At 50.9% G+C, this 13,390-nt stretch overlaps 3 protein-coding genes across 3 annotated transcripts; all 3 read left to right on the top strand.

Moving 5' to 3' along the window:
• The first annotated feature begins 284 nt into the window (after positions 1-284).
• Positions 285-2,978, top strand: C13H19orf85 (chromosome 13 C19orf85 homolog). The gene is made up of 2 exons (XM_053362423.1): positions 285-669; positions 2,465-2,978. The coding sequence occupies exons 1-2, from the start codon at positions 470-472 to the stop codon at positions 2,976-2,978; spliced, it is 714 nt and encodes a 237-aa protein (XP_053218398.1). The 5' UTR covers positions 285-469.
• A 3,618-nt stretch (positions 2,979-6,596) lies between these two features.
• On the top strand, positions 6,597-7,461 carry LOC128399534 (histone H1.4-like). The gene has a single exon (XM_053361095.1). It carries the CDS (start codon positions 6,693-6,695, stop codon positions 7,371-7,373), a length of 681 nt encoding a protein of 226 aa, XP_053217070.1. The 5' UTR covers positions 6,597-6,692; the 3' UTR covers positions 7,374-7,461.
• A 2,488-nt stretch (positions 7,462-9,949) lies between these two features.
• On the top strand, positions 9,950-10,468 carry LOC128399538 (histone H4). The gene has a single exon (XM_053361098.1). It carries the CDS (start codon positions 10,056-10,058, stop codon positions 10,365-10,367), a length of 312 nt encoding a protein of 103 aa, XP_053217073.1. The 5' UTR covers positions 9,950-10,055; the 3' UTR covers positions 10,368-10,468.
• The last annotated feature ends 2,922 nt before the right edge of the window (positions 10,469-13,390 follow it).

The raw sequence follows: 13,390 nt of genomic DNA, 5'->3' as shown, positions 1-13,390 counted from the left end.
TTTGATGTATCTGTTTGGGGGGGTCTGCAAAACACAGGGCACAGCTTTGCAAAGCTTTGGCACAGGTTTGGAGGGGATCCCAAATTTTGGGGTTCATAGTTCATGAAGCTCTTCTAGCTTAGTGATTGCGAGGAGATGGGGAGAGAAAGGAGTGACTTTTTAGGTGATCCTGTCTTGACTTAATGCTTCCGGAAGAGGTCTCTCGTTTCTATTTCAAATTTCACTAGGGATAAGGAAGGACAACAGAGATTCGCAGTGAAGGAGACAGTGATGGATGGGTTTAGCAAGGGGTGTTGCAACTCAGCTTACTTGGGGGGGGGGAATAAGCCATGACTACGCTCCTCTAATGGGGGCTTTCTTCTCCCACCTCTCCAGGCCCAATCAAAGCTTCCTTCGCAGGTGCAGGCGACCATAGCAAAAGCGGGACTTTGCAGGAGGCGCTTCGTATCAACTCCTAACAAAACTGAGAATGCCACACGGCAGCCCCCTCTCTCAGCCTTCCGTGGCGCCTCCACGGCCCCTGACTTCATACGAGCGCGGGAGGGATCTGTGCACCTTTGTGTCAACAGCAGCATCCCACGTCATGCGCACCTTGCAGAGACCCTGCAGGAGCCGGCCCGGCAAGAGGAAAGTGAACCACCGGAGGTTCCTACAGAACCAGATTTGCAGGTAGGAGGTCCGAAGGACATAAGAGGAGCCCTGATGGAGCAGGCCAGTGGCCCATGCTGTTCTCACTACAGTGGTACCTCAGGTTAAGTACTTAATTCGTTCCGGAGGTCCATACTTAACCTGAAACTGTTCTTAACCTGAAGCACCACTTTAGCTAATGGGGCCTCCTGCTGCTGCCGTGCCGCCAGAGCCCGATTTCTGTTCTCATCCTGAAGCAAAGTTCTTAACCTGAAGCACTATTTCTGGGTTAGCGGAGTCTGTAACCTGAAGCGTATGTAACCTGAAGCGTAGGTAACCCGAGGTACCACTGTATTCGTGGCCAACCAGAGGCCTGTGGGAAGCCTGTGAGCAGCACTGGAGCACAAAAACACTCTCCCCTCCCATGGTTTCCAGCCACAGATATTCAGAAGCATTGCTGCTTCTGAACTCAACAGCTACCATCCATGTTCTCCCCACCCCACCCCACCCCCACCCCCATGCTTCTGACTCTAGAGTTTATTTGGGAGAAGGGAAGAGGAGTCTTGGGCAAGATGCCCTGAGTGGTCCATCTCCTCCTTGCTGATGTTCCTTCTGCCCGTTGACTTGCCCTCCCCCTCAGGGCTCAATACATATAACCACCCAGAGGGCAAGTGAAGGATTCCGCTCTGTCTTCTCTGTCACTTCCCGCATGCTCAGAGAGCAGGGGAACAGGCAGTGCTAGCACAGCACGGGGGGTGGGGGGAAGGAGCAGAGCCTGGAGGCTTGGGGAAAAGGAGGACAACAGTGATGGGGGCCTTGGCAAATGCCTGGCAAATGCCTGGCGTTGCCTACCTCTCTCTGACAATGGCTCTGTTCTCCCACCACAAAATGCCAAACCGGTGCCTATAAGCAGATTCAGAGGACTGTTGTGGGAAAATATGAGATCTTTTGGGTGATAAGCACTGGCTTGGTCAGTTAGTTAAAGCATGGAGCTGATAATGCCAAGGGTTGGACTAGATCAGGGGTGGCCAACTCCCAAGAGACTGCAATCTACTCAGAGTTAAAAACTGGCAGGGATCTACCCCATTTTTTGGGGTTCAGGTCAAAGTTGTTGTTGAGCTTTTTTTTAGGAAGGAAAGCCCCTTTCAACTCCATGATTCTAGGAATAGGTAATAATAATAATAATAATAATAATAATAATAATAATAATGGATCCCTGATATAGAGGCATGCTTACAAACTGTGCTATAAGGTATGGTGAGAAACTCTGATGTACCCAGTGCTTTTTTCCTGGGGGCGTGCAGGCGTATGCATACCCCTAAACATAACCACTGAGCCTTGGGCTTGCCGATCAGAAGGTCAGTGGTTTGAATCCCCGCAATGGGGTGAGCTCCCGTTGCTCAGTCCCTGCTCCTGCCAACCTAGCAGTTCAAAAGCACGTCAAAGTGCAAGTACATAAATAGGTACTGCTCCGGCGGGAAGGTGAATGGTGTTTCTGTGCGCTGCTCTGGTTTCGCCAGAAGCGGCTTAGTCATGCTGGCCATATGACCTGGAAAAACTGTCTGCAGACAAATGTTGGCTCCCTTGGCCAGTAAAGCGAGAGGAGTGCCGCAACCCCAGAGTTGTTCGCGACTGGACTTAAATGTCAGGGGTCCTTTACCTTTAAGTTTGGCCTCATTGAGGGGGAATATTTCAATATGAGCAGGAAAATGAGAGTATCCCTAAAAAAAATTGTTTTAATAATAAAAAGGCACTGGGTGTATCCCATAGTGCCCTGCTTCAGGTAAACCCATGGCAGCCTGCAAGAAAACTCACAGCCTTTTATTTTCTCCCCCAGGAGTTTCTCAGACATTGAGGCTGCTACTCGCCGCTTGGCCTCCTCCATCCTTTCCCAGGAGGCTAAGACACCCCCTGCAGCATCTCAGCAAATGAATCCTCGCAAGCCCAACAACCCACCCCCAGTCCGGGCTCCTCCGGGCTCCTTTTTGGGCACAGCAGAGGCGTTTGTGGCTCCTGACCCCAGCCCCTGCTGGGCGCTCTCCCTTGACGCCCTGATGTCAGGACCAGACGAACTTTTCGAGCCCATCACCGAGGAGATGGAACCGGCAAGCAACACCTTGTCTCTGTGTGGTCCCGATCCCTTAGAGTCGTGCCTGCTGGGATGTAATAATGCGCCATCCGGCCTGCCGTCCAACGGAGAAGGTTCTGCAGCCTGTGGAGCTTGCCTAGTAGCTTCAGACCAGTGCTTTCCAGGGGCATCTCAATGCCCCATCCCTGTCTCCAATCCAGGGGCTCTGGTGGTTTCTGACTATGACAACTGCATGCCCTTCTGGGAGCTGGAAACATGGTGACTTGACCTCCAGTTTTTTGTTGTTCTTGTTTTTCAAAAAAATTATTAATTTTCACAAAATTATAGACAAACAAAACACACAAACAAACAAACATAAATCATAACCTTGTTAAAATTACACTTATTAACATTGTTAGGTGACTTCCTCGCTTCCCCTTGGTTGAATTTCCATGCATATCCTTCTAACAGCTTTCCAAGTCCTAATTCTTATAAACCTAACTTAGTTCATTAACATCCTTATATCTTTTCAAAGACCTCCAGTTTTAACGTCCATCTCAATGTCCTGTTTGGTCCAAGGTGGAGGGTTCATACACACATTTGTGTTCATTTATCCTCATCTTTTTGCCGAATGGATACTTGTTTGCAAGCCAGTTCCCGCAGTGCCATGCATCCTCCTTGTACATCATATTCATTAATATTTGCATTTTTGTATGCACCTTTCCCAAAGAAGTACTTCAACATCTCTGTGCTGTGCTGTCCATTTAATGTTTCATAGAGTGAGTTGGGAAACTGGAAAAGTCTAGAGGAACCATTTCCTCCTTTCTCTCCTCTCAGCCATTTCTTTCCCATTTGAACCCTCTCCTTTCCTTCCTCTCAGGTAATCTACTGTACTCAATGGTTCTGAAAGAGGAACAAAACAACTTAATTAAATCATTTGTTGGCTTTATACATTCATCACCAAGTATTTTCTTCTTATGCTCAAGGTATGTAAATGTAAACTATGCTGGGCTGTTTAACTGATTCAACTGAAGAGCAGAAAGTTAATTATTGGTCTGCCTAAAACTGCTAATAATGTCCCTCTCTGAATTTTGTGCCCCTGATTCAATGATGTGACTATTAAATGTTTGTTTCTTACTGCCACCTAGTGGACTGTCCGATTATTATCCATATCTTGCGCATCATGTATTCCCCACATTTAATCCCTTTAAGTGAGGACAAGGGCCATGTGGCATGTCATTGTGCCACGAGAGAGACAGCCCCATCATGGCATCTGCTGCTGGGGCCTCCAAATGATGTTGGACTACAACTCCCATCATCCCTAAGCGTTGACTGCTGGCTGTGGCTAATGGGAATTGTAGTCCAACATCATCTGGTGAGCCACTGGTTCCCCATTCTTGTATTTCAAGTGATACCCCAGGCCCTAGGCTTTCATGGCTTCTAGAGCAAGTTAGTGGCTTTGCAAGGAAGGTTGTATGAGAGAGCGTGTGGTGTGGTTTTGATAGAGATGGATAGATGATCGATAGATGATCGATCGATCGATAGATAGATAGATGGATATTAAAAAAGAGATCGCTTCGGCGAGATTTCTGTGTGCCTGCATAGCACAGATGCTAAAGTTGCAATGCATTCATGTATATCTACAACAACTCTGCAAAGGTACATGAGGTTGAGAAGGAGAAACTCCCTCACTGCCACCATTTCAAAAGAGTAGAACCCAGGAATTTCATAAATATTCTTCACATCCTGGCTGTGATGTCACACCCTGCTTTCAGTATACCAGCTGCTGCTATGTTTATTATAAAAAGGTAAAGGGACTCCTGACCATTAGGTCCAGTCACGAATGACTCTGGGGTTGCAGTGCTCATCTCGCTTTACTGGCCAAGGGAGCCGGCGTACAGCTTCCGGGTCATGTGGCCAGCATGACTAAGCCGCTTCTGGCGAACCAGAGCAGTGCACGAAAATGCCGTTTACCTTCCTGCCAGAGTGGTACCTATTTATCTACTTGCACTGGTGTGCTTTCGAACTGCTAGGTTGGCAGGAGCAGGGACCGAGCAACGGGAGATCACCCTAACCCCTTCATGGGGATTCAAACTGCCAGCCTTCTGATCAGCAAGCCCTAGGCTCTGTGGTTTAGACCACAGCGCCACCCACGTCCCTATGTTTATTATACAAGTGGGCAATTTTAAAATCTGGGAGAATGGAAATAAAACTAAGCTGAACTCCCATTTCCCCAAAGCATGCAAGTTTTCTCCCATAAATAAATTTTCTTGTGACTTAAGCTGTAACTCTCCACAAAGATCCCTTGATGTGATGTGTACATTTCTTGCATGCACAGGTTAAACAAGATGTGATCCTGTGTAGTTTTGTAACGCTTTCTTTTGCTTGGTTTTTTATTTTTGCTATGGCTTTTTAAACATATATTCCTTCAGAGGAGGCAAAGGACTGCTTTTTAAAAAAAATTTAAAAAACCATTTTATTTGAACTGGAATGCAAATGCATTAATTTCACTCAAGTAAGAAAATTATATGAGGACCATGAAAGGGGATTAAGACATTACCACAAGTAACAAAACATAGAAATGTCACTAGGCTGCACTGCATCCATCCTATGTCTCCAGTCTAAAACAGGGATAGACAACATGGAGTCTTCCAATATGCTGCTGGACTACAACTCCCATCTTCCTTGGTTGGCCATTGGCCATGCTGGCTGTGGCTGATGGGAACGGGAACCCAAAAACATCTGGCGAGAACTCTGCCCTAAAGTGTACTTTATAAAACTGTAAGGGCAAGAGATGTATTGCAAAGAGATGTATAGAGCATGACGAAATTGCCAATTTGCAGAAGGATTTAATGATATTAGAGGGTAACTTAAAATTGGTTTAATAACAGAAGTTTCAGGTATTGCTTATCTGTATTCTGATTTCTGGATTTTTTTAAATTTTTATTTTTTTTAAAGCAGCATCATAATCCTGCAGTTCTAAATAAATATTCTGCTCTTCGTTCATTTACCATTCATCCATGGGCAGAGGCACTGGCCTCTTTATAGCCATTTAGTGTCCTCTATGTTCCATATACTTCAGAATATTATATATGCTATCCCCTTTCAAATATAAAATAAATAGCAAACAATGTGATGATGTAAAGTTGAAAGAGAAAACAACTTTTAATAAAAACATTTCTCATGTTCCAGTGCTAGACAACAGAAACCAATCTAAATACATAGTGTCTTATGGGGAACTAATGGGTCACCTTAAAAATGTTTTGGGTTCCTCAGGGGCCCAGGCCTTAAGCATCACAATAAAGAAAAGAAAAGGGGAAAGGACAATTATGTTTTAGAAATTTTCTACGCCCTACAACTGAGGGCCTTTCTGTGCGAGGCAACTTCTCTCTGGGCCCAAAGTGAATGAATGAATGTGTTACTTGGCCCAACTCGAAGCGCTTTTGCGCAACAACGGCCACTCGGGAGACGCCGGGTCCCCCACCAGCGGGGCGCAGACCCCCCCGAGATTGGCCCGGCGCCTTTCTCGGGCCCCCGATCGCCGCGAGAAGTTTTTAATTTAGCCGAAAAGGGCCCAGATTTCCCGGCGCCAGGCGCGCTGAGCGGGACTCGGCCGCGCTTCTGCCTGGTTTCCCCGGGCGCGCCGCCTCCCCGGCCCGCGAGGCGGCCGGGCTCGGAGAGAGAGGCTCCCGCGGGTCCGTTTCGCCCGGGGCCCGGCGCGCTGCGAGGCGGCGAGGCGGCGATTTGGGCCGTTTTGTGGCACTCAAGAAACACAAAGTTGCAGCGGGGACAGGAGCCATTTCTGGCTGCGGAGGAGAGCGCGGGGTCTGCGAGCGCACCAATCAGCGCGCAGCTCCGCCCCTATAAATAGCAGGCAGCTCCGGGGCCGCACTTCAGACTTTACTTTTCGGTTCCGAGAGGTTCTAGCCCGCAGCCCGCCTCCTCCTCCTCGTTCAGCATCAGCCCCAGCGGAAAGCCGTCGCGAGCCGAGGCGACCATGTCGGAGACTGCTCCCGAAGCGCCCGTGGCCGCGGCGCCGGCCGCCAAGGCGCCGGCCAAGAAAGCCAAGAAGCCGGCGGGAGCCGCCAAGGCGCCGCGCAAGGCGTCGGGCCCCAGCGTGACGGAGCTGCTGACCAAGGCGGTGGCCGCGTCCAAGGAGCGCAACGGGGTGTCCCTGGCGGCGCTCAAGAAGGCGCTGGCGGCCGCCGGCTACGACGTGGACAAGAACAACAGCCGCATCAAGCTGGGCCTCAAGAGCCTCGTCAGCAAAGGCACCTTGGTGCAGACCAAAGGCACGGGCGCCTCGGGCTCCTTCAAGCTCAACAAGAAGCAGCTGCACGACACGGCCAGGGACAAGGCGGCCGGGGCCAAGAAGAAGCCGGCCGCGGCCGCCGGGCGCACCAAGAAGGCGACGCCCAAGAAGCCCGCCTCCGGCTCGGCCAAGAAGCCCAAGAAGCCGGCCGCCAAGAAGAGCCCCAAGAAGGCGGCCGCGGCCAAGAAGCCGGCGGCGGGCGCCAAGAAAGCGCCGGCCAAGAGCCCCAAGAAGGCCAAGCCCAAGAAGGCGGCGCCCAAGAGCCCCGCTAAGGCCAAGGCCGTCAAGGCCAAGGCTAAAGCCAAGCCCAAGACGCCCAAGGCCAGAGTGGCCAAGCCCAAGAAGGCGGCGCCCAAGAAGAAGTGAAGAGGCCGCGCCATGCCCGCCCGCCCGCCCGCCAGCAGCCCTCGCCATCCCAAAGGCTCTTTTAAGAGCCACCCACTTTCTCACCCGGAAAGAGCTGACTTACGCACCACAGAGGTTCTCCCCGTACTTTGAAACTCACACACCCCTCTCTCGCCCGCTTTTTAATAAATTCCTGTGCGCACTTACACCCTACTCTGCGCTACCACTTCGATGCAGCTACGCACAGGGTTGAGTGGTTCGCCTCTTTAGCCGTATGGTTTGGGGTACTTGGTTTTACAGAGCTGTACCAGGCATCATAAGGGTCAGGAGAGGTTTACCGTACTTGGGTGTTTGGAAAGTCACACCTCTCCCGCACGCCTCCTTTTTAATAAAATCAAAAATAAAGGGACGCTGCAATCCCTGTACACAGTACAGTCGGCGCTAGCAGCTCGCCGCACGTCAACCCATCTGGCTTCAGGAGTGCCAGCTTTGCCCCGCGACCGTGGGTGCTTGGGGCCGTAGATGCCATGCAGCATGCATGGCCCTAGCACCGAAATTGTTGGGTGCCCATTCATGGGAAATTGTGTGGGTGCTCGGAAACCCAGGGAGTTGCCACCTATGCCTGGGTTCCGGGACTGGCGTTTGGATAGTCTCCCCGCACCCCAACCGCTGTTTAATAGGAACGCACTCACTGACACTACCATAGACAGCGCTGGCACTTCTGACAACTATGCACAGCTTCGTGGCTGTGGGTACCTGAATGTGAAAGGCAGTGGCTTGTTTGAGCGGGATTACTGCAGCGCCATCAACTAAGCAGGCATTTTTAAAAAACTATTAGAATTATCGATTCTTAAGACGCGGAGGACCTGTCTTGTTCCCACCAAATGCCCATCTAAGCTAACATCCTCCTTTAATAGTGGCCAAGAGTTCTGCGAGCAGGTCCCGAGTGCAAGAAACCCTGGTGTACGAGTTCCAGGGCTGTAGACACACAATTTCCCACTCACTGTGTTTCCCACTCCTTTAAAAAAAGCGATTAAGGAAGGGGGGGCTGTGCGGCGAGTGTAAGTGATAGATGTTGGGACCAACGTATGGAGTAGTGCTAAACATTAGCAACTTTACTTGGGTTCAGTTCACAGAAACAGAAGCGAGTCCCAGCTCTTCCGGAGGAGAATGTGGTGGCTCTCAAAAGAGCCTTTGGGGTAATGACGAGGCGCAAGGGGGTGCGGGGGGCTACGAAGTAGCAGGTGCTGCCTCATGCTCTTTCCCCGCGGATGCGCCTGGCGAGCTGGATGTCTTTGGGCATGATGGTCACCCGCTTGGCGTGGATGGCGCACAGGTTCGTGTCTTCGAACAGACCCACCAGGTAAGCCTCGCTCGCCTCCTGCAGAGCCATCACCGCAGAGCTCTGGAAACGAAGGTCCGTCTTGAAGTCCTGCGCGATCTCGCGCACCAGACGCTGGAAGGGCAGCTTGCGGATCAGAAGCTCCGTAGACTTCTGGTAGCGCCGGATCTCGCGCAGCGCCACTGTGCCCGGCCGGTAGCGGTGAGGCTTCTTCACGCCCCCCGTGGCCGGAGCGCTTTTACGCGCAGCCTTCGTGGCCAGCTGCTTGCGCGGCGCTTTGCCGCCGGTAGATTTGCGGGCGGTCTGCTTGGTCCGAGCCATTCTCTCGCCAGCAGCAAATAGACGGGACAAAGCAATACAGGTCTAAGACTGAAATGAATGAGCAAACAGAGCAGAATCGCGGACATTTATAGAAACCTCCTCTTGACCTGATTGGTTGAAAGAGCCATGATACATATTTTTTAAGTTGCCGGGCTACACCATGATTGGACAAAAGCTGCTCCTCTTCTATTCGTCAGAGCTTTTTCGTCATTCATTCTCATTGGAGCTAATGATACTTCCTTTCCATGATCTCATTTCTGTAGCGAAAAAGCATCAGAGCATTGAGCGGCGCTGAGCTTTGAGCTTTCTGTAACTTGTAACACTTAGGGAACAGGCCGTGAGATCCACATTATGTATCTTTTAAAGCGAGGCTTCCTCGGAGTGCTGTGGTGGTGAATATTAATTAAAGAGGGGCTCTGTGTGGCTTCTCCTAGTTAGGAAAGAACGATTAAGGAACATTCGAGCATTTTGGCATCCGTGTGTCTCGATCGGCGTCGGATGTTACACTGAAGTGAGCGCTGGGAAAAGAAAGCAGTTAATACTAGAACGGCATTTTAATAAATCATTTCCTCGACTCGGCTATTATTTAAAGTGATTAAAGTGGCACCAACCGATTTCATGCCTCGCCACTTCAGTCTCGCTATTACTCCTGGGGCTGATACCCACTTACTGGGTGGTACGTAAAAAATTGCCCCTTAAAAGCAAAATGCACAAACCTGAATAGAACAATTTCCCTGTATGAATTGCATATAATTTCGCCTGCTAACCATCTTTTACTGAGGCTCCAAGCATACCCAAATAACGTGAAATAAGAGAAAAATCTGATTGGTCAGATTCAAACCCTCGCGGCTTGATTGGTGAAGAAGCCGAGCTACTATGACGAACGCGCTGACGGAAAAGGGGCGTGGTGAAATCAGAACACGCCCCCTTTGTGCGGGTTTCACTCAGGTCGGGCTCAGTGCTATATATACCCGTGCCGTTGTTCCCGCAGCTTCATTCCTTTTTTCTTCGTCAGAGAGGCAGAGACTCGCTCAGCAGAGATGTCTGGTCGCGGAAAGGGTGGCAAAGGCCTTGGAAAGGGAGGCGCCAAGCGGCACCGCAAAGTGCTTCGCGATAACATCCAGGGCATCACCAAGCCTGCTATCCGCCGCTTGGCTCGCCGCGGAGGCGTGAAGCGTATTTCTGGCTTGATCTACGAAGAGACCCGAGGCGTCCTCAAAGTCTTCCTGGAGAACGTGATTCGCGATGCTGTGACCTACACCGAGCACGCAAAGAGGAAGACCGTGACTGCCATGGACGTCGTCTACGCTCTGAAGCGCCAGGGTCGTACTCTGTACGGTTTTGGTGGCTAAACTTTTCAAAACCCTTCATATACTTAACCCAAAAGGCCCTTATAAGGGCCACCCACGCTTTCATAAAAAGAGCCGCGCTCGCTTGTATCTTAAAAAAGCAACGTTGTGATGAAATGTATTTGTTGCGATTTTTCGGTAGCAATGTAGCCTTGCGCTGAGGCTGCCTAAGGAAACATGATTACAGTTTAGGAACTTTGGCTGGTTTCCAGCTTTTTATATTTTCTTGTCACAGCGCTACATTTGTAACGACCGACTGAGGTTCCCTCTTAAAACTAAATACGTAGTGGGAGCTTGTGATCTTGCTATTTTCTGGGTTAATTAAATAAAATCCCCACCCCCGGTTTCCCGCCTTGCTTTTAATTTTAAGCTCCATGTACAACGCTAATAAAGGAGTAATGCTGGTCGCCATTTCCTTTCTCAAGGCTTCTTTGTAGCAGATCTCGCAGCTGCTTTCCCCCAGACCTACGCGTCTGCAAATAGGTTTTCCGTTTTCATCTAAAGAAGTTCTGTATGCTGCCTCGTGTGTTTCTTAACATAACACCCCTTTTAATTGTCGGTTTAGCTATACTGCAAATTGGGGAGTGGGAGGCCCGTTTATCCGTGAACAAAGAAACCAGAAATGGCATAGAAAAAACGCGGGATTTCTAGTAGCTATCCAATTGCAAAGCAACGCGGGGATTTTAGATTGGTTCCACTCAAACGCGTCACAAATCACGTGATTTCATCTCCTTTTGCCCCGCCTTCCGTGCTGACTACGCAGGTGCGAAGCGTCGCTTTGTATGCTGGACGGAGCATATAAGAAAGTAATTGAGCGGGCCCCTTAACTCTGAAAAAAAATGTTGGGAGGAAATGATGTACCGGTAGCTTGTTGGTGCCTTAGGACAGTTGAGCGGTTGCTAACAATACCTTTTCATGAGTACCAGTTATTGAAATCAGAAAGACAAAGCTGTTGAGTTCATCAGAACTCTATCAAGAACCAGCTGTCAGTGGCGTAGCGTGGGGGGTGCCAGGGGTGCCGGCCGCACCGGGCGCAACATCTGGGGGGGCGCGAGTCCAGAGGGAAGGGACAAGTTCCTTCCTCCGCCGGGCTCCCCGCCGCCACCGCCAGCCTTGCACCCTAGCGCGCGCGCGCCCCCGACGCCGCTGCAGCTGCGCTCCACTCACTGCTCGCAGGAGGAGCAGCCGTTGCAGCAGCGCCGACGCCGCCACCGACGCCTGGCCAGGCATGGGCAGCCTCCGCACCCCGCCGCCGCCGCCGCCATCCCCTCGGCCCAGCCACAGCTGCTTCTGCTGACTGGAAGGGAGGAGAGCTCCGAGGGGCCTCAACGCGCCCTGCCCTCCCCAAAACCCTCCAAGAGGAAGCCGGTGGGCAGGCGAGGGTCTCCCAGCGGAAGGGGGCGCCACTGGCTCCGGCTCTCAGCGCAAGTCTCAGCCGCGGGGGGGGGGGAGGGGGCGAGGACGGAGCGCGGCTGGAAGCCCCCGGACCCGGCCGGGAGGAGGAGAGGCGCTCGCCAAACCCGGATCTGGAGCGCCTCGGAGCGCGGGCTCCACCTACAGCCCAAGGAGAGGAGGGGGCGGGGAGGCGCCTGAGGGGAGGGGGCTTCGGCTGCCTCGGCCCGTGGGGGCTCTGCAAGTAATAAATTTAATAAATTCCTGCTGAGCCTTTGGGGGGGTCCTTGGCTCCTTCGCTCGCCCCCAGCCCCAGTGGCGTAGTGTGGGGGGGTGCAGGGGGGCCGGCCGCACCAGCCACAACATCTGGGGGGCACGCTCGCACTCGAGTGCTAAAATCCACGGGTTAGGGGGCGCAAATTACTTGCCTTGCCCCGGGTGCTGACAACCCATGCTACGCCACTGCCAGCTGTTAACACAGTTTTGTCATGCACACACATAGAACCTATTAAAGTTAGAGAGCAAAAGTAAAGAGAAATACAAGTAAAGTGTATATTGATTTTAGCTGGTTACACTAGGTATATAAATATATTCCATTTTGTGTAGTGCTAATTAGTGGTTTGGCTTGAGCAGCAATAAAAATAGTATCAGAGCCTTGCCTGTTTACTTTCACTGCAGATTCTTAGAGATAGGAGAAACAAAATGGACAAAGTACATATTAGGACACTTTTGGTGATGCTAAAAATTGTCATGATTCCAAAACACATCTTGTTATGTACAGAGTTGAATAGGATCCAAAATGCAGCAGTCTGATTGGTCCTAGTACAATAGGATTCAGAATGCAGCAGTCTGATTGGTCCACAGGAGCCACCCAATCCAGCTCCAGGAGGAAGTGAATCCGCAGCCTGATTGGCCTACAGGAGAATCCTAGAATTAGCCAATCATGTGGGGCCCATTGTGTAAATAATGTATATAAAACAGACATTATAGGGGCACTTCCATTCCTCCTCACCACTCTGAGCTGAATAAAGAGCATGAAATCCACTCTTGATTCTGAGTATATTTCACTGGCAACAATGATGGGATCCTGCCAAGCTGATTGCCACACACAGCACTGCAGCACCACCACCTGCTGCACCACTGCCTCGCACTGTGTATCCAGGCTGTCGCACCATTGCCTTGCACCATGTATCCAGGCTTCAGCTCCAGGCCCCAAGGAACTCAGAATGGCAACCGACAGCAGCTTCTTGCCATTCAACCCAGCATCCGGAGACTGGGAAGCGTACGCCTCCCGTTTCACCTTCCTCCTAGAAGCCAAAGGGGTCACCAATGAAGAAGACGCCAAGAAAAGGGCGATATTCTTCAGCATCTGTGGAGAGGAGATGTTCAAAATTGCCCGGGCTCTCCTTGCGCCTGAAGACGTTGCTACTGTTCCTTACAAAACAATAATGGAACGGCTGAAGGGGCACTTCTCACCGCAGCCCTCTGTGGTGGCTCATCGAAATGCCTTCTACGCAAAGCGGCAAGCCCCTGGGGAAACCATAACTGGGTTTGTGACCTCCCTCCGCCAAGCTGCCCGGTTCTGCAACTTCTCGTATTTAAATTTTTTATTGATTTACAAATAAAAGATAGAC

The sequence above is a fragment of the Podarcis raffonei genome, chromosome 13 (genome assembly GCF_027172205.1).
Source record: "Podarcis raffonei isolate rPodRaf1 chromosome 13, rPodRaf1.pri, whole genome shotgun sequence".
Classification (NCBI taxonomy): domain Eukaryota; kingdom Metazoa; phylum Chordata; class Lepidosauria; order Squamata; family Lacertidae; genus Podarcis; species Podarcis raffonei.
Note: the sequence above shows the minus strand (reverse complement) of the source record. Positions and strands in the feature narration are given on the sequence as shown.

Bases quoted from the DNA above. Each gene is read 5' to 3' on its own strand.
- LOC128399534 (XM_053361095.1), top strand. From the start codon at position 6,693: ATGTCGGAGACTGCTCCCGAAGCGCCCGTGGCCGCGGCGCCGGCCGCC.
- LOC128399538 (XM_053361098.1), top strand. From the start codon at position 10,056: ATGTCTGGTCGCGGAAAGGGTGGCAAAGGCCTTGGAAAGGGAGGCGCC.
- C13H19orf85 (XM_053362423.1), top strand. From the start codon at position 470: ATGCCACACGGCAGCCCCCTCTCTCAGCCTTCCGTGGCGCCTCCACGG. The intron at 670-2,464 runs GTAGGAGGTCCG...TTTCTCCCCCAG, and splicing joins CTACAGAACCAGATTTGCAG to GAGTTTCTCAGACATTGAGG.